Source organism: Amblyomma maculatum, chromosome 1 (genome assembly GCF_055883805.1).
Source record: "Amblyomma maculatum isolate TAMU_Amacu chromosome 1, ASM5588380v1, whole genome shotgun sequence".
Lineage (NCBI taxonomy): Eukaryota > Metazoa > Arthropoda > Arachnida > Ixodida > Ixodidae > Amblyomma > Amblyomma maculatum.
Window position 1 is genome coordinate 343,275,575 of NC_139344.1, and position 18,889 is coordinate 343,294,463.

The window sequence follows — 18,889 nt, forward strand, 5'->3', positions numbered from 1 at the left end:
GGATCGAGGAACTTTGGGTAAACCACTGAAAGGATGCGTAACTAGGTGTAAATAGTGACCCTAATGCATGGGTGATCGTTTAACGCAACACACACACTGCCAAAGCAAGCAACTCTGAAGGCAAGGTTGTAAGCCACATTTCATATACACCATACCAGTACATTTGCAGGTGATGCTTGGCTGAAGCAACAGTTCACATATGCCACAGGTGGCTAAGGGGTCTACTACATACACTCACTGTGCTGCCCTCTGTTAATAGCTATGCAAACTCCCGGCACAGTGGCAGACTTAATATTCAAAAGGTTGATCCACTACACTTTTTAGATACATAGCCCACAGCTGGCACATCCCAGTCACATGCATGAAACGTCCAGCTATCAAAACCACCAGCATGGATGGCTATGGCACACACCTCTCTTCAGTAGAAGCATAGAGCTGTTCTCACTACAAAAAGAGGTAATTTCTGATATCAAGAAAAGCAGGTACAGATAATGGTGCAGACTTATCTGTGAATGACTGCTGAATACAATTTTGTTCAATTAGGTTTTTGACCAAGACAACTTATTGCGCCCCGTGTATGCAAACAAAAATGACTCTTTCTATAGTTTCCCGTGGCTGCCCGCCAGCATCCATGCTGCTGCTAACCTTCGGTTTCGTTTTCTAAGACTGCACAAAAACTCCTGCGAGGCTTAAGAGTTGCAGTGTCTCCTCTATGGTTCCAAGCTTGCATGGCATCTTCAATCAGTGCAAAATAGGTAGGAACGTTGCCCATATTTATGCACCTAAAATTAGCCCATTCACTTTCAAATATGGTGCATCATGGGTTGACAGTTCCCGTAAATTTCTTGTGGCTGGCAGGGTTTTTTTTGTACAAATCTTTCCGTCAGTCAAAAACACATCCTCCACCCGGGAATGAAATTTCAATGGAAATTTATTGTCTTTAGCAAAAAAGAAAAGAAAAAAAAGTTGCAAGCATGACCTTCACAATTCTTTACGTTTCCAAACGTACACTACACTTATTGCCTCATTAAAAAATTTACACATTCAATCGACTTCACTCTTTACTCCATGCAAGCACTTTTCACTCCACAGTTCCTAACAACAAAAAGGAGGAAAGCAGTGCCATGAGCTGCAGCATCCCTGGTGAAGAAATCGGTATCAATATATAAATACAAAAAACAGGAGGCTGGTCATGAAAATGGTTACAAGAGCAGAGATGGACACAACGCTGGCACTAGCTTTCAGAGAGCCGGTCCTGCCATGAGACTCCAAGCTAAGTGGGCACCATCCATATTTGCACCAACTGAAAGAGAACAGAGTTGAGAGTGAAATGCAAGCAGGTCGCATCAACCTTTAACAAAAAAAGAGAGTTGCTATTTAACCACTCATGCAACCTTCCTATTTGAACTTAATCGTTCGATGCTCAGGCATTGAAAACATCACATAAAAATGACAGGAACTTCCAGGATTTAACAGTAATAGTCCCTTCGGCGCGCGCGCGCGCACACACACACACACACACACACACACACACACACACACACACACGCACACACACACACAAAACGGGATTAAGGCAATTCATCACTTGTTTACTGATTGAGTAATTGTGATGATTTCTCAAATCAAAACTGCTCTTCAGCACTGGGACTGCAGAAGATTTAGACTTCTGCGATTAGGGCTTGAATATGCAGGCATTTATCATAGCAAGAGCATAGACCAGGGGTTCTCAAACTTTTTTACTTTTGTTATGAATGATGCACCGCGCCGTAGAGAAGTCACCACGGTGATTATAGGTGCCACAGCTTCCTAGCTCATATCGCATGCCCCCTGCTTCAGCCAGCTCGAATATTAGCACGCGTGATTGGTGTTGCTAAACATACTACAGTAGAATCTCGGTGATACGAAATTCAAAGGGAGACGAAAATTTTCGTATCACCCGAAATTTCGTATCACCAAAAAACGAGCAAAATTCGTTTTCAAGCCTTCCAACAGGTACGAAATATTTATTTTCGTTGAAAGAAATCGCGTATATCCTTCTGCACCTTTTTTTCCGCGAGATCTGATAACAGAGAATTTTGAAAACTGAAAAATTGGGCCGCTGTCTTCTCCCGCACAGACTCGGAGGTCACGGCGCGCCGCAGAACATCGATGGCGTGCATCGTTTCTGCTGCCGTCGGCGGTGGGTCATCAACGCTTTGGTCGTCGTCATCTTCGTCACTGCATGGAATGCCAGGCTGTGATGACGTTTCCTCCGCAATATCTTCAACCGTGCGGAGACCACAGGTGGCGAGGTCGTCGTCCGCGGTGACGAAATCGTCGACGCAACAGTCGACGTCAAGTTGATTCCAGACATCGATGGGAATCGGGTCTGGCACTTGCGAGGCAGTAGCCACAGCAGATTTGAAAACCCCACACTTCGCGAAACAATTGGCGATGGTCGTAGGAACGACGCGATCCCAGGCAATTGCAAGAAAATGCACAGCGTCCAGAAGAGTGATCTGGAGATTCGCGTCCTTCCTTTCAATCTTCGCGAGGAGGCGGCGCACCAACAAAGCTTTAAAATGGTGCTTAACATTCCTTATAATCCCAGCATCCAGTGGTTGCAAATGACTTGTTGCGTTCGGGGGCAGGAACACCACCTTAACACTCTGTAGTGTCATTTGTTTTGGATGGGCGGTGCACTGGTCCAGCAGCAAAACTATTTTTCTGTTGAGGCAAGACATCTTGCGGTCGAGGTACGTGACGAATTCCATAAACAAAGAAGACGTCATCCATGCTTTTTTGTTCGCCTTGTAGACGCAGGGCAATCGACCGGCTGCCTTAAAGCATCGGGGCTTTTGATATTTGCCAATGACTGTCAGCGGCATCTTTTCCGATCCGTCGGCGTTGCAACAAAACAAAACTGTGATACGTTGTTTGCTCTTTTGTCCGCCCCGGCAGGCATCGCCTTTAAAGCACAAACTTTTTTCGGGCTGGAGATTGTAAAACAGCCCTGCTTCATCTACATTAAAAACATCACGTGCCTCATATCCCGCTATGTAAGACGGCAGTGTGGTTGTCATCCAGTCTTCCACGGCGGAGGCGTCGACCTTTTTTCCTTCGCCACAAACGGTCTTGTATGAAAGATTATGACGCACCTTGAACCGGTGAATCCATCCACCGGAGGCCTGAAAATCATCAATTCCAAGTGTGAGTGCGATGTCCGCTGCCTTCTCACGAAGCACTTTTCCGTCGATGTTGACGCCGGCCGCCGTGACCTCTCTGAACCACGTTAGAAGAACCTCTTCCAACTTCACATGGTGGGCAGTTTTGGCTTCTTTAGAATTCATCGCGAAGTGCTGCACATTCTGCATAATTTGGTCGCGCTGACCAACGATCGTTGACAACGTTGACAGCGGCAGGCCTAGCTCCTTGGCCATGTCAGTGCGCCTTTTCTTGGGCTCTTTGTCTACCTTATTTAAAATTTCCAATTTGTCTTTAAAGGTCAGCGCCTTTCTCTTCCGTGACATTGCAGTATGATGTACCTTTTCGCGTTGCTGAGATGATCACAAAACGACGCGCTATCAACGCGTTGTCAGCCTCAACAAACGAGAAAACGAAGCAACGTGTTGCCGTTGCAGCGGAGACTCCGGAAAGCGGAAGAGCGTGGCCTGCGGGGCGGCGGAGAAATGTGGAGAGGGCCGCAAGGCCGTGCGCACAACACCAGTAGCAGAAAGCAACAACGAGATAAAAAAAAAATGCGGGGGGGGAGGGGAGAGAAAGAGAGAGCGGGAGGGAGGGGGGGGGGGGGGGGGGGGCAAGATATCGCTGCCTTCTTCGCCAACTTCGCTGCTGCCGCGGGTTGCCAAGCCGGTTTTTTCTCGCTGTATTTTTTTTTCTTCTTTCGCGCGCGTGTGCGTGATCCGTGCTATCAGTGCTGCGCCGCTGCGCACGCTTTTCTCGCTGTGCGTGTGTGCGTGGGCCTCGACCGGTCGTGATACTGAAGTTCGTATCACCCGTAGCGAAAAGAAAAAGTGTTCGGAACATCCGATTTTTTGCCCACTGAACGCAATGCAATTCGGCCGGGGAATTTTATGAATTCGTATCACACCGAATTTCGTATCAGCCGAGTTCGTATCACCGAGATTCTACTGTATATGAGACCAATTTGTTGAAATTCTGATCATATTTACTGAGCATATCAACAAAGTTCTACTGTATTTGAATCATAGGCAATCTCATACGGAACATGCACCGATGGATTGCAGCATTGTCACTCTCGTCCTAGGGTCTCTCGGACCCGCAACATACCCTTCTCATCCGTTTTTATCCTCAGGCTGCCATTAAACCCTCCTCCTTTGCTTTCCACATCACGCTCTCTTCGTTATAGACATACCTTGAATCCTTCACCGTGCCCTACCATGTTCGCTCTTTCAGCCTAAACACCGCTCAACTCAAGAACAGGCACCCATGGGTTGCGTTCTAAAACCACAATACATGTGGTTATGATTATAATGAGAGCAGGGTTTTAAAACCAACAAACTAACAGGAATAACATGTCACAGTTCTGGACCTAAAGTGTTTCCTGTGTACCAGCAAACACCACATCGTGTTCTAGGTTTGTTCACGTCTTGTGCAGCGACTAAACATTGGTTGCTACTAACCGGAACTATGTTTTGATGATGATTACATTTTTATGCCTCTGAGGCATGCCAGAAGTCCTGACTAAACTGAAGGGAATACCGATAAAAACTATTAATCTTTTAGCCGTTTCAAGCCCCTTTTCTCCGTTTTCATGGAATGATCACAATGCCCAAACCCAAACAGCCTACGAGATGTCCACGTGGTACACATACCTTCCTATGCGGCTGGACCTTGGTCACTTGGGCAACAGGTAACGCACGTAGGGCACCTCAACGTCCTCGCCATCCTTATCATTGCAGCAGAGCTCGAATACCAGCGCACGCACATGGGGCTCGATTGGCCTCTGGGACACTTTCTTCACCACCTCGGTCATGCTGCAGCATGGGTTAAAAAAAGAGCACAACAATTTACCAAGATTTTGTTCCCCCAAAAGATTCTCTCACCTAAAGCAACAAAGCAACTTATCAGAGGGCACCACTGCTAACGCGTTGCACCTCGAAGGACGCCAAGAAGGCTGCTACTATTTAGGAGCAGTTGTACTATGACGTTGCCGACAGTGTGCGTGCAAATAAAGCACCGATAAAAATGCAAAAAAGTCATCGTCGAGCTGTTCTTACTCTAAGAACCGGCCACTATTGCCCTGTCTTTCACCAAACAAATACAATGCGAGATTCAAGGAGTTGTCTGTTTTTCTTTCACGGTTGCTCGAAAAGGTGAACTTCGGATAACTTTATTAGTTTCCAGCTCTCTGAAATTCTATTTCATCTTTACTGTAGACCAAACACACAGTTCTTGCGCGAGGCTATGTAAAAATGGAGACTACAATAAAAATTTAAAGAAAGCTCGTACATGAGCCAGCATATTAAAAGACAAGCAAATTACCAAGTATGTTCCAAAGCGAGGGCTAGGACGGATCCAGAGTAAAACCAACATCCGTCTGCATAAACGCAATGAAGCTTCGCTTGCTGTTCCCACCGTGTCCACGGTGCAAGCTCAATTTTGAGAGGACAGGCACCTCTACTAATAAGTGGGCTTTCGCTCTAAACACACTTTCAGGGGAAAGCATGATGTTTTGAGTGACACCCAAACAAAACAGCGACGAAGTGCATGCATAACACCTCCCTGTTACACTGCATTACTTCCCAGTGTCCTTACATAACCAGCACTCAAATTAAACCGTTACGCATTTTTACCAATACCGGTGACAACACTCACACAAGCTTCATGCGCTCCTCCACCTTAGCAGGAGGCATGAAAAACGAGTACAGCATACAGACGCCCTGGGACAGCATGGTGATTTCAAGTCCGTGCTCGTTCTGGAAAAAAAGAAAAGAAATAAACAAGCACACACTTCTGTTACTAGTTCTTGTGCATGTTTGCTCAAACCAGTTATGGACAACTAACTGGTTCAAAAACCAACCCTGCCACAGTACAAAATACAAGCTTAGGCATGGAAAGGAGAACAGCACTCACCTTGAAATAGTCAATGAACTCGCGGAGAGTCATCTCTCCATTCACTTCAAAGCGGTCCCACAGAGTGAACTCTTGCTCGCCGTACTGTTGGAAAGTGGGAGTAAAACAATCAGTCGCAATACTAATCCAGTGGCAACAAACAGCTGGAGCAAAGAATATTAAGGCATGTCATTAAGACATGTCAGAGTGCCAGCGCTTGTCTGTTGTGCAAGCCTAGTTTTCAGCACATTCGCTTTATCATGTCATGGTGTGATGGGGGCAGGCCACTGCCACTCAATCAGTGGAAGGTGCGATAGCAGCAAATGCTGTCGATGACAGATGGGTGGAAGTAAGGACGACACTTGCAAAGGAAAAAAAAAATATTTCCCGTGCACATCGTATCTCCCATCCGATGGTACGGCCTTTCATGAAAATGAAAATGAGTCATTCTGCCAGATATTTTCTGCTGCAATACTGTGCATCTGCTGTTGCTTTCCTGGGGGTATCATTGGCAAAGTACCTGGCGCCATCTATGGACACTTTTTGTTAACTAGATTGCATAGTGATTTTTTTTTCAATCAAGGAAACCTTTATCCCTGAATTTCAAAGATGGAAGCTGTGTTCGTAATGCACCTTAAATAATGAATATTATGTTCGAAAAGAAACTTATAGTGCATTACGGATGTACTGAACTCAAAGGAAGATTGCCAAATAGAAAACAGATTATTGTATTTACTCGCATAATGAACCCACTTTTCTTCAATAAAAATTGTAGAGTTTTGGGGGGTAGAATTCATTATGGGGATGTTTTTTTTTTTTGAGTCATTTACCCTTCCACCCATCAGTCACCAACGAAAGCAGGCGCTCAGCCGATATCATGAAACCTTCATTTTTTGTTTCAACAGGCGTTAGCTGTTTCACGCGTTCCAATTATTTTGTGGCAAAGGACAGCGCCCACGGGGGCCCAATCGCGGCATGTATGACACAGCTGAGCTGAATGCAACGGCACGCGCCGCTGCATTCAGTCCGGCCGTAATACTGAAAACCAGCACGCTTGTGATACTGGACAAGCTGAGCGAGTATCTGCTAGCTTACCAGTCAAAGGCCCTGGCACTATGGCTCACATTTCCCAAGCCAAAAGAAAGAGAAAAAAAAGAAAAAAAAAAAAAGTCTTACCTTTATCTTCTTTGCTGCTACAGGTTCGGAGAATCCAAAAAATGGCAATGCGAGATTGACAAAGCCATTCTTGTACAGGTCAAGCTTACTGTGCCCCTGAATCAGCTGAAATCAAGAACGAAACTCAGCACTTAGTCACAAAAAACACGCAAGTAACCATAGAGTTTTTTCACTCCACACGATTTTCAAGGAAAATCAGGTCACCATCCTTATGTTTAGGTTGGACTATTCAGTGTAACCCAGTGGAAAAAAAATATGCTTGAATATCAGTTTTCGAAATTCTGTACAGTATCAGCAAATCTGCCAGTCTTGGAAGAAACTAGCCATGTGGCAGCAAACGGAACATATTCCTTGCACTTGAGCATCAATTACTGTAGCAGCATGCAGTGAAATGTTCCACAAGCAAAAGCTGCAGAGCCTGCTGCATTTGCCACAAGATGTGCAGAAACGCAGGATCATAATGCGAGGCACAAAACGAAGTTATGATTGGTGACCTCTTATGACACTGTTTTATCCTCATGAAACATTAACATGGCTCTGCCAAAATTTATCGCCGCACTAGCGAACCAATAATCAGTGTGGCGGGTTTAACAAATCAAGGTCAACCACCGCAATATATTCGTCACATATATTGGTGGAGTGTTGTGCTATGAAATAAATCATAGCGGCCGAGTTCTGTGTTAATGGAAACTTCATTGGGAGTTCTCAAATAGGGCAGGAACAGGCTCAAGCGCTACGGAACGTTCAAATAAAGTTTTGGAAGCAGCATGTTTCCAGAGTCAAACACTGAGAATAATTGAAATTATCGCTTTCAGACACAAAAAAAAATATTCCTTATTCAATGTTCAATGCTTTGCTGACTACACACACATCCCTGACAAGACGACAAATGTACAGATGCTTAAAATAACACAACTGACATCAGCAACAATTTGTAACAGACAAATGGCAAATGGAATACTTGCTACTACCAAACATAAAGTTTGACTAAAAGCTTTCGACTATTTCGACTTGGCAGATTCAAATGTGGAGCCTGCCACTTTGACACGTTTAAGCTTCGCCGCTGGTTTTACCTTCTTGCTTTCAGAACAGAACCATTAGAACTAGACATGTGGTACTTTGCCCCTGGACAAGTTTCCTAATGGCTCATGGTAGTTTGCTGTGTCTGCTTCTCCCCAAAGGTCAAATAGCTTGGAGAAGGTACTATGCAATGTGCACAGAGCATTTTCTCGCTGCTAACCATTCCCTACAATTGCTTTTGACTCAATTCAAACTTAATTGCCAACTAACATTTATTATGCTTCATGCTTTTCTGGTTTATAAAAATTTGATGGATATTAGGTCCAGCAAGGGATGCATTGTACTTCCGCCACCAGAATGCTGCGATTGTTTCAACTATGGCGGTCTCTATAGCCTGTACAGGCAATTCATGGCATTCCATCACCCCGCTGTGCTTTCAGGGTCACTTGATTGAACCACATGGAATAATGGCCCACCGTGTGCGAAAAAAGCAGTTTGCAGAAGAATGGAGCAAATGGAGCAGCACTTCGACCCCTGCCAAATGTATGTGCGTCAATGATGGCAATTTTGTTATACTGAGGAACTCGCTACACGGAACTATGCTACGGTCAGATTAAACTAAAGGTTAAAAGGCAGCACCTTGTACAGCTCAAGGCAGACCAGGCCAGCGACGAGCGAGGTGGTAGTGGCAATGGCCGGGATGATCTTGCCAGCAATGAGCTTGCTGCGAAGCCGGTCAGCCGGCGTAATTTTGTAGTTGGTGGCACGTAGGTTGGAGGCCGCCACGATAAAATCCATGTGGAAGTTGGTATCATCGTCCTTTTCAAACTCTAATGGTGCCAGCTTCACGTCTGCCAGCGATGACGGTGTGGGCAGCTCCTTCTGCAGGATATTTAACCGCTCCTGGTCTGGAAAGAACGAAAAGGAGCGATGCAGATACTGGCACGTTAGAAAGCACCTTATTAACCGTGCAGTCTGAACATCTGCTAAATCAGTGATAGGGATTAGAAGTGCCTTCAGAGTGTTACAGGGCCATTTGCAATGAGGTGCTTGACATCTGCCTATGAATAACTACATCTAAAGTGAAATGAAATGGCAGACACTGAACTGCCCATCACCCCAGACAAACTGACAAGCAACGACACGTGGCACAATCAACGTTCCTCTCACTGAACATTCTTGACCCATTTAGTGAAAAATAACTTATTCCTGAAACTCGCAGAGAAGTACGCTAAAATGAATATTGAACCTCCCTTAAGCAGCAGACTTTCCCTAAGATTCAGGGGAAGAACAAATAAGTTGAACCCCTTTATAATGGACATTCACTGGGAAGCAGTTTTTGTCTCTTATATGAGAGGTGCCTTATAACCAGGGTACCACATTTACATTTTCTAATCAGACCTTATTTCGGTGCAGACCACCCCTACAGCTAAAATATGCAGAAAAGAAGGGTACACCACGTCACAAAAGCGTTATTATAGCTTTCATTTACATACTGCATTTGCTTGGTGGTACCATACCTCGCAACTTTCTTACATTTGTTTACTGCTAAAATAGTTTTAAATCTTTGGTCTGCTTCATGGCACCATTTACGCTGTTCAACATAGCCTTTCCCAGCTTGAAAATCAGGCCAAGAACTTCATGGCCAATGTGCCAAAGCTGTATATGTTGGCAAACTATGTTTACAGTCAATTGCTAAGTGCAATTGCGATGTGACGTGGCGCTGCAACTAGCGATTCGCAACTAAGCTATGGGTGTGATAACATTACAAGAATTCAAGTAAAAAAAGCGCCACAAATCGTAAAAGTAACTAGCTCCCCACTGAAGTTCTAGAAGCGGCCAAAGCTATAAAATATTACCAGCAAAAATATCCCTCAGAAATTTATGCTTGTTTGACAATGGGTAACAGCAGCTGCGAGTAACAAGCCTGTGCATGTCGCTACACAGACGAAAAATAAATAAAAAGCAAACGAGGCATCTCTGAGTGGAGTTGAAACTGGTTGAATAGTAAACAGAGCAATTTATTTGTCCTCGTCAGAGCAGATCCACTTCTGTTTTTGTCACTTATTTTTTTCTTGGCTTGGCTATGTCTCGCTTTCTAGACACAATGACTTTTTTAAGTTAGCAGCACCAGCTGAGCACTTTCAATGCATTTACCAGATATATTTGTCGATCTAACTGAAATGCAACGTAACAGACAATTTTCGCTATATTATACGAACTAGTGGGCACAACACCTACGGTAATTCATGATGGGAAGCTCCACTAATTGGAGAATCCAACGCGCGCTCCCAATATGCTTGCTCAGATGCTCGCACATGCAGTCGCACTTGTGCTCTCCGGGGCAAGCCTGTAGAGTTTCCCACTGCAGGGGCTTCTTTCAGTCATTTCATAGCTGACTGACCTGCTCTTTGTTCGCTGAAGTTATAGTAGGGACAGCACAGATGTGCCTTTCTTGTTTTCACCGTGGCAATGGATAGTGGCAACGGATAGTGCCGAATCTAATGTTAAAATGTCTGTTACAAGCAAGACTAAGGTGCCAAACTTTATGGCTAATTTGTCCTTTATAGCCAATTGTCATTTACATTCAATGTCTATTAAAGAGGTTCAATTAATGAAAGTCATAGGGCGGCCAACCATTTGGGTGAATGGTGTCTCTTATACCCGATTGCCTGTTGCATCCATGTCTCTTATAACGGGGTTCAGCTTAGCAGAAAACAAAGCTCTTGAAATATAAGTAAAATTCTGAAAGAGTAGTAGCATAAAGAAAGGGGGCAACGCACCAGTTGGCCCGCCGGAATTTTGTTGTGCCTCAGCGTCTGTGACAGCAATTCGCACCCCTTGGCGCGGCTCGAACCGTGGAACATTGACCAACTTGAGGACGCGGGCGATTTCTTCACGGTCAGTGCACTTTTGGAGGCCAAACATAGCCGCCCGAAGGTTGGCTGCAGCAACCACGTAATCCATGTGCAAAGTCTGCATTTCAGAAAGAAAAAGAAAAGAAAAAACCGTTAAAACTTTTTAGAACATATGCATATGCAATTAGGGGCAGTGTACATGCAATAAAATGCTGAAAATGTGAAAACTAGCCACTGCCGTGCTTTCTCACCCAAAAAGCAGGCAACACTCACCAGTCTTCCACTGAATAAATTCACTGCGATGAAAATGGTATTTGTAAATTTCTCTAAGGGTGCCTCTACATGTCAAACTTAAGATAATTAGAACTTCTTCCTGTTAAGTTCGCATTAACAAGCTTATACAGTCAAACCTCGATACAGTCGAACCTCGATATATCGAACACGGATATATCGAATTATTGATTATATCGAACACTTTCTATATCACGCGGAAAATCGCATGCATTTTTAATTTTTTTATTTCGAACGGCGTCTGTTGCCAAATGGATAAATCGAACTCCGCCACCCCAAACCATGTGCACTCTGTTGACAGGAGGTGAGCTTTCCCTCAACGCCCTCGAAGATAGCGGCGGCGCGATGGGCGTTCCCGACTGCTGCGCACGATCGCTGCATACATCGGTCGCGCCGAGGGCGCCATTTGAACGTAGCGGCGTATGCACGCGGTGGCTTGGCCGGGCTAGGGTGGCTAGCCTGGTTTGTCAACGACTAACCGTGTCTCGGCGCCGCCACATGTGCTGCGCCAGTCGTTATCGTGTGTGGCCTAAGCAGCCAGGTGGCCTAGGCCTTTTGGGTGCCATTCAAATGCTGAAAGCCTCGTGGGACAGCGTCAAGCAGTCGACAGTAGTTCACTGCTTTCGGCATGCGGGTTTTGTAAGCCGCATTAAGAAGCTTCCGAGCAAGCAACTGAAGAATCAGCGTTGGACGACGGCACAGAGGAAGAATGCCAGCTCGAAGAAACCTGGAGCCAGTTGGAGCGCTTTGTCAGTGCTGAGCCACACAGCATGTGCATTGATGACTTCGTTGGCGGTGATGACAGCACCGGAACAGTGGCGGAGTTGACAGATGTAGAGATTGCGGTGGAAGTTACTGCTGAGTGGCCAAACGAAGACGCTGCCGAGGTTGATCCCGTAAGCGCTGCTCCGCTCCCGACTGCAACTGAGGCTGTAGCTGCTTTGGACCTTGTACGCCGCTACTGCGGCGCAATAGAAGGCGCTGGACTATCGCTTATGAACCGTTTAGACTACGCTGAGGATGCCGTGGTTAAGCACGCGGTTGCCAATTTGAAGCAAGCTACGCTGCTACAGTACTTTAAGCCAAAGGAATAAATACTTTGTTTGAAACTTCAAGTGAGTATTTATTGCACCACTGTGCCACGATTGGTTCATTGATTGATTTGTACTAGTTTTTGACGCGTTTTCTACGCGATTTTGTATATCGAATTCCGGCTATATCGAACTACAGTTAAAACTCGATTTAACGAAGTTGAGGGGAGCCGTGAATTATTTCGTTAAATCGAGAACTTGGTTAAATTGAATGAGGCATTTCTTGGGCACATAATTCAGTACATTCGATTACAGTAAAACCTCGTTAAAACGTACCCGCTTAAACAGTACTTTCGTTTTAAAAGTAGTAAAGTCAAGTCCCCGACTGAGCACCCATTGAACATAATGCATTTTGCATCCGCATAAACCGTACCAGCTTATCGCGGTTGTAACGGTTAGCACGTACCATTTTCACTTTTCGTCGCACTCGCGCGTGACGAATTCACGCCGGTAGCACCGACCCAAAGGACGGTTCGGCTAGCGGCGCAACAATCTTCCCTAAATACCGCCGACGGGACGGCAAGCCACACAGCTAATGACAAATTGGCGCCAAAGTTGGTAATCATACAACTAGCGCAATCTTTGGGGGTCCGTATGGTCATCGTCATGACCCCCCGCGCTACTTTCGAGTGGGTAGAGCCAACACCACGACCGGCGCCGCTACCGCGTATGAAAAGAAACAACAACAATTCTTACTAAAATTCTAATTTTGGGGTGCTGTCTACAAAATAGACCAAAAATTAACACTTTTTCACCTTTATTTCTCGAAAAAAGGTTCGTTAAATCGGGACAAATCACGGAATCGGTTTCGTTATTTCGGGTTAGTCAAAGCATTGAACCCTATGGGTGTCTGAGGGGGAATTAGGATACCTTCGTTAAATCGAGATTTTCGTTAAATCGAGTTTTGACTGTATTTTGCAATCACCGCGCTGTTCGATATATCGAGGTTCGACTGTATAATGAATCACACGGGACCGCTCATTATTTTGAAATATCGTTGTAATGAAAAATCTGTGATTATAAGCCAATGGTCAAACCTAGGTTAGAGCTATGCACGGGCTTGGGCCGGCCCGAAAGCCCTTACCCGGCCCGGCCATGCTCGAAAGCCTCCTACCTTGGGCTCTGGCCAGGCCAGACAACCCGACAATGAACATGAAATTTTTGAGAAAGCGCGAATATGGCCATAGTACGATAGGTGTCTAGAATGCACAGCATTTTCCTGCGTCCTCCCCATGAAGGGCTTTAGTCGACCCCTTTCCTCCCCGCCTGCTCGTCGCGAATGAATCTTCGGCAGCCGTCACTGACCGAGCAGAGGTTTCACTTGTGGGCTGTTTAGTTTACAGTTTTGCATCTTGGTTTGGGTAACACCTGCGCTGATGTTTAGGCATCTGTTTCGAGATTCGCACCATGCTGTCACCTATCAAACGTCTCTGCTGTTGCTTATTCCTGTCTCGACATGGCCTCTTTTGAAACAGGACATAGCTCAAAGCATCTGCGGTGCAAAAGTTCACTCGTGTTTCTCTTCTTTCGAAAAGTTCCCGTGAAAGGCACACTGTGAGCCAGGTGAGGTCATCGAGTACTTGGCCACAAAATCAACCCCTTGTTTAGGTTCAGAGTTTGTGCACTTTTGTAGAGGCTAACAAGCTGCTTATCGAAACTTTCTTTCCTACCAAAAAATGTGTTTGTCATTCCAGCTGCAATTTAGAGCCCTGAAGGAAGCTTCAACGCTATGCGGCAAATGGCCGACGGTGATGCGATCGTCTTTCGGGGAAGGTGCACTGTCCAATGCGTGGTGCGGTGTTCGATACACAGTCGAGCCCACTTATAACAATACTCAAGTGCCAAGAAAATGTCATTGTTATAACCAATAATTGTTATAACCGGGTTTTCCAAAAAATGCAGTGAACATAAGGTTCAAAAATTTTAATCAAGCAGAAAGAAAGTTGTCCACTACTTAACAAAAAAAACCATAGTCCGTGAGCTTCGCTTGCTTCACAGAAAGCTTATTAACATTGGTCTCGAGAGCATCTAATTGTTCGACGTGCTCAAGCGGAAGGCCCCTTGAAAAAACAAAGTCCCGGAGGGAATAAATCATATGCAGGGCCTCCTGTGAGGACACTACTTGGAGAGGCTGATCTGCAGTGTCGTCATCGCTGTCGTTGCCCGCCACTCGCACATTTTCCACGATTGCCTCGTCAGTGAGGATTTCGGACGTTTCCACATCATCATCTGCATGCAGAAACTCATCCAGTCCCGATGCATCATTGCTGAGCGCAGACTACAGTTCTGGCATCCCTTCATTGGTCGGAGCTATGCAAGCATCAGCCGCGGCAGTCGTGCGATCCCGAACGAAGCCTGCTTCCCTGAAACAATTCTGCACCGTCGAAGCATCGAGTTCTGACCATGCACCGTATAAGCACTACGACGCCCGCCCGCACACAGCCGCCGCTATCGCCACACAGAGAGTCGGTCGGGACGGCGGCGGGGACGCGACCATGTGACGAAGCGCGGAGGTGGGGGGCAAGGGTAGAGAAACGGAGTGCTCTCCTCTCTTTGTATCGTGGGCGCAGTCCACTCATCTCGAGGGGTGGAAGGGTGACATGCGGAGCGATATGTGCTCGCTTTGCGCGATTGCGGACACTCACGTTTTCGTCAGAATCACGCGTATTTTATTTTGAAGCTGGGTCACAGTAGCCGGTTTTAATCGTTATAACCGTTAGTGCGGCAACCCATCATTGTAGTAAATGAATTTTTTTACTATTGGATAGATAGTAAATTTGACGGTGGCATGGCTGTTCATTGTTATAGCCGATATATTGTAATAACCGGTATCGTTATAAGTGGGCTCGACTATCAAACGACTGGTGAAACTGAGTTTGATATACGACGAAGCTTTCTTATACTTTTACATCGGATTTTCAAGGGGATATTCCGTGAGTTCGATATAACCAAAATTCTAATTATCTGGGTTCGACTGTAGTTCTTTTTCATCACATACGCAATAACGATGTTAACTGTGCCTAATACTATTGCAAAGAGAATTTCCTCCTCTATTATTTGATACCATACACTCCTGTACCTAGCAAGCTTTAATAAAAAAAAAAAAATATTTAATGACACCACAAAAAAAAAAAAAAAAAAAAAAAACCACTACTTTTCCCTTGGACAGGAAAGAGGTGACCTTTGTTTGGCTTAAACCAAAAATTTTATAGGCCAGCAAGAAGCACGGTTCATACCTCCTTTGGATCAAACTCTATAGGACTGGGACAGCGCTTGGGTCCGGACCAGAAAAGAGCACCTGAGCTTGTTGTCTGGAAGAAGAAAAAAAGTCATTTCCTTAGTGTCCACTTATATTCTACATAGATAAACACAGCCTGAAATGCCATAGAAAGCACGACACTGGACAATGTTCCTGATGGGCCCCCATGCCACATCATGCCCCCGTGCAGAGGTCAGCGCATGCGCTAGGGCGTGGAACACTATGTGTGCCCTATGTCATAGCAGGTCGAGAGTTTAAAACACCTATGCCAGTAGACTGCTGCAAGGCATTCATTCCAGGCGCAAGTTGTTCTCCGACAGCACGATGGGATATATATGTCACTGAGTGCATGAATTTGTGTGTCCATACTGCTGCATGACTACATAGTTCGATCTTTTCATTGCACGTAGAAACTTCCTTGCACTGCAACCACATTGCAGCCTCACAGCAACACACAAGATCGTTGCAGCTTTTGGTACCGCTTCTGTTTTTCTTTTCAAATGGTTTTCATGACACACTGATCCTCTGCTGCTGGTGGCAACCCAGTTCTCGGTTTGTGCAGTTCATTTGCTACTGAACGCTTCTACGGTATAACACGCCAAACTGGGCTTGCACAACAAAGGAGTAGATAAAATCCAGCACAGCAGACCAACATGCACCTTCAGATGCAATCGAGCAGCCAACGAAACTGTGCATGCATTCCACAGAAGCAGACAATACGTCAAACTGTGCAGCCACTCGAGGCCCCCGACAGTCCAGAGCAATCAATGCCTAGCATCAGCATTGTAAAGACAGTCGTATTTGTAATCAGACATATGTGGTGCCAACAAAAAAACTGGACTGAAACAAGTTTTGCAGTGCTTCTTTTTTTAGTGAGAGCAGCGCAGAGATATGCATTGAAGAAATGCGAAAGCATGCACCTTGGCTCTTTAGTGGCTTCTGGAATGTCATGGCTCGGCACTTTTGAGTGTCATGACTGACTTACACCTCATGAACTTCAGTCATGCATATTGCATCTCCAATTTGACTAATGCCAAGCGACTATGACTAAACTATAATGACTCATATGACTGACTAGGCATGACATGACACTTATATACCGCTTGTCATTACATACACATTCATGACTGCCAGTCTCGTCTTAATGTGATGACATATCACACGTTACTTTTTGCTTCCACATTTTCACAAACACAGCAATGGGTATTTTGCCTTAATAACTAATGCTTGGTAACTAAGCTGGCGAATGTTTCCAAAAACAGGACGAGAGATGGATGCAACATGGCTGCAATCCCCTCACGTACTAATTGGAATAATTATTTACCCATCGGACCTAAGTGTGTGCCCCACTAAAGAAAAGGAGCACACACTCCTCCCCACCTGGATGGGCATTACAAATTGCATGTGCAATGGCCCTGAATTCAACTTTCTGACAACAACACAGAAAGGAGAAAACAACTACACTGAGCCAAAACCAACCATGCTGCTCACAGCTATTTCCAAACGAGGAACCAACCAAACTTTAAACTACTCCACAAACTTCTCTCATCTGCCCCACATGAAAGCAATAATAAAAACACAGGAAGTGAGATTGAGTGCTGATTTGATCCCTAGCATGGTGGCTGACTCATGAGAAAAACTAAAAACAGCAGCTGCCTTCCAGTAGGCAGGCAGTTTTTCCTTTCCACTATGCGAACGCAGAAGTTGACAGAATGATCACTAAACTTGATGCATGGAAGCTTCAACAGCAACTAGATTAGACATTAGTGACCACACATGCAACAGAAGCAAGGGTGGGCTGGAGTGGTTGACTGAGGGCAACAACCACGGCTTTATGTAGACTTTTCATTATTGTCACTGGCACTGCTAATGCAGCGAAAGGGAAGCCACCTCACCTGGTCCTCGGGAAAATTGTACAGCAGCTGCCGGATCTGGTTGTTGTACTGGTCCTGGAAGCGCAGCCTGGCCCATGCCACACAGTCCGCAAACGATGTCGGCCGCTCATCCACCAGCATCTGCTTCACCCCTTCAAGCACCTCCAGCTGGGGGGCAGAGGAAACATGCACGTCTCACTACACCGCGTACACAAACAACTCATAGTAGATGCTACGTGTCGGCAATAACTGGCGTTTCCACTTGTCAAGGGCAAAGAGCCTTTTCTGAACAGCGGTTTTAGATCAGAAGTGCCCCAGCAGTTTGCCTACAAGGTAAAGCGTCTACAGTCACACCTCGATATAACAAAGTCCTACTTGCAACCGAAAATTTCGTTACATTGATGTTTCTATGTTTTCGTTGCTCACATGAAGTAACATGTCCGTAGAACACTCAACTGGTAAATTACAAACTCAAGAAATAAGCATGAAATTATAACAATAATAGCGCTAACAAGGGCACTGGATGTTACTTTGTGTATCAGCAGCACATAATGATCGAGTGATAGCAAAAGGATGCAAACGCACTTTTCTCCGCGTACGCAAAGAGCGAGCGCAGTGTCTAGTACTCAATGCCGCCGCCAAATGTTGCCACTGGTATCGACATCATCCAACGTTTGCAAACGGAGACTAGAGCCAATAGAGTTATACAGAGTCCATAGATCAGCTGATCTAGGGACTTTAACGGGGACGCCGTCATATTATAGTGAACTACATTATTCATATGTCACCGTCGCCTACGCCAGCGCGGCTACCTTGGGCGCGACAATATTTCGTTCGGGCTTCATACATATAGTATGCGTACCCTATTTACTTGCCTAAGAGCCCACCGCCCACTTTTGCCACTGAGAACTTAAAAAAAGAGCGCTAGTCAGCGCATCCCAGCATGCCAAGGTACTGCACAACAAGAACATCATGGTGTGTCTGTTTGCATTAGCCCTAATGGCGGGCAGATTTCCAGTGGCCTTGTGAGGAGTGCCTGCTGTAGTTTACTCTTGCTGGGCTCATCCCGTTACGCATGCCTGGTGTCCGCATATCGCGCAGCGAATGGAGTGGACGCTGTCCCTCCACTACAGCAAAGTCGTTGGAACATGTAATAGCAGTAAGCGCCTTTTGGCCTTTTGAAGCGAATAATGCTAAGTCAGCACCATGATCGCCGCCGCGTGCTTTGATTGATGGCTGGGA

The 18,889-nt window shown here is 45.6% G+C and overlaps 1 protein-coding gene across 3 annotated transcripts in view; it reads right to left on the reverse strand.

Annotated features, from left to right (window-relative positions):
* Positions 1-913: 913 nt before the first annotated feature.
* Uba1 (ubiquitin-like activating enzyme 1) overlaps positions 914-18,889 on the reverse strand; it is a 53,893-nt gene continuing 35,917 nt past the window's right edge. For all 3 annotated transcript variants that reach the window (XM_084589285.1, XM_084589275.1, XM_084589293.1), the window contains exons 18-26: positions 17,669-17,815; positions 15,751-15,825; positions 11,058-11,250; positions 8,914-9,182; positions 7,255-7,359; positions 6,100-6,183; positions 5,842-5,942; positions 4,839-5,000; positions 914-1,303 (exon numbers count right to left, since the gene is read on the reverse strand). In XM_084589285.1, the coding sequence (XP_084445411.1) occupies positions 4,862-5,000; positions 5,842-5,942; positions 6,100-6,183; positions 7,255-7,359; positions 8,914-9,182; positions 11,058-11,250; positions 15,751-15,825; positions 17,669-17,815 (1,113 nt within the window). In that variant the 3' untranslated portion in view covers positions 914-1,303; positions 4,839-4,861. The remainder of the gene's footprint in view (positions 1,304-4,838; positions 5,001-5,841; positions 5,943-6,099; positions 6,184-7,254; positions 7,360-8,913; positions 9,183-11,057; positions 11,251-15,750; positions 15,826-17,668; positions 17,816-18,889) is intronic.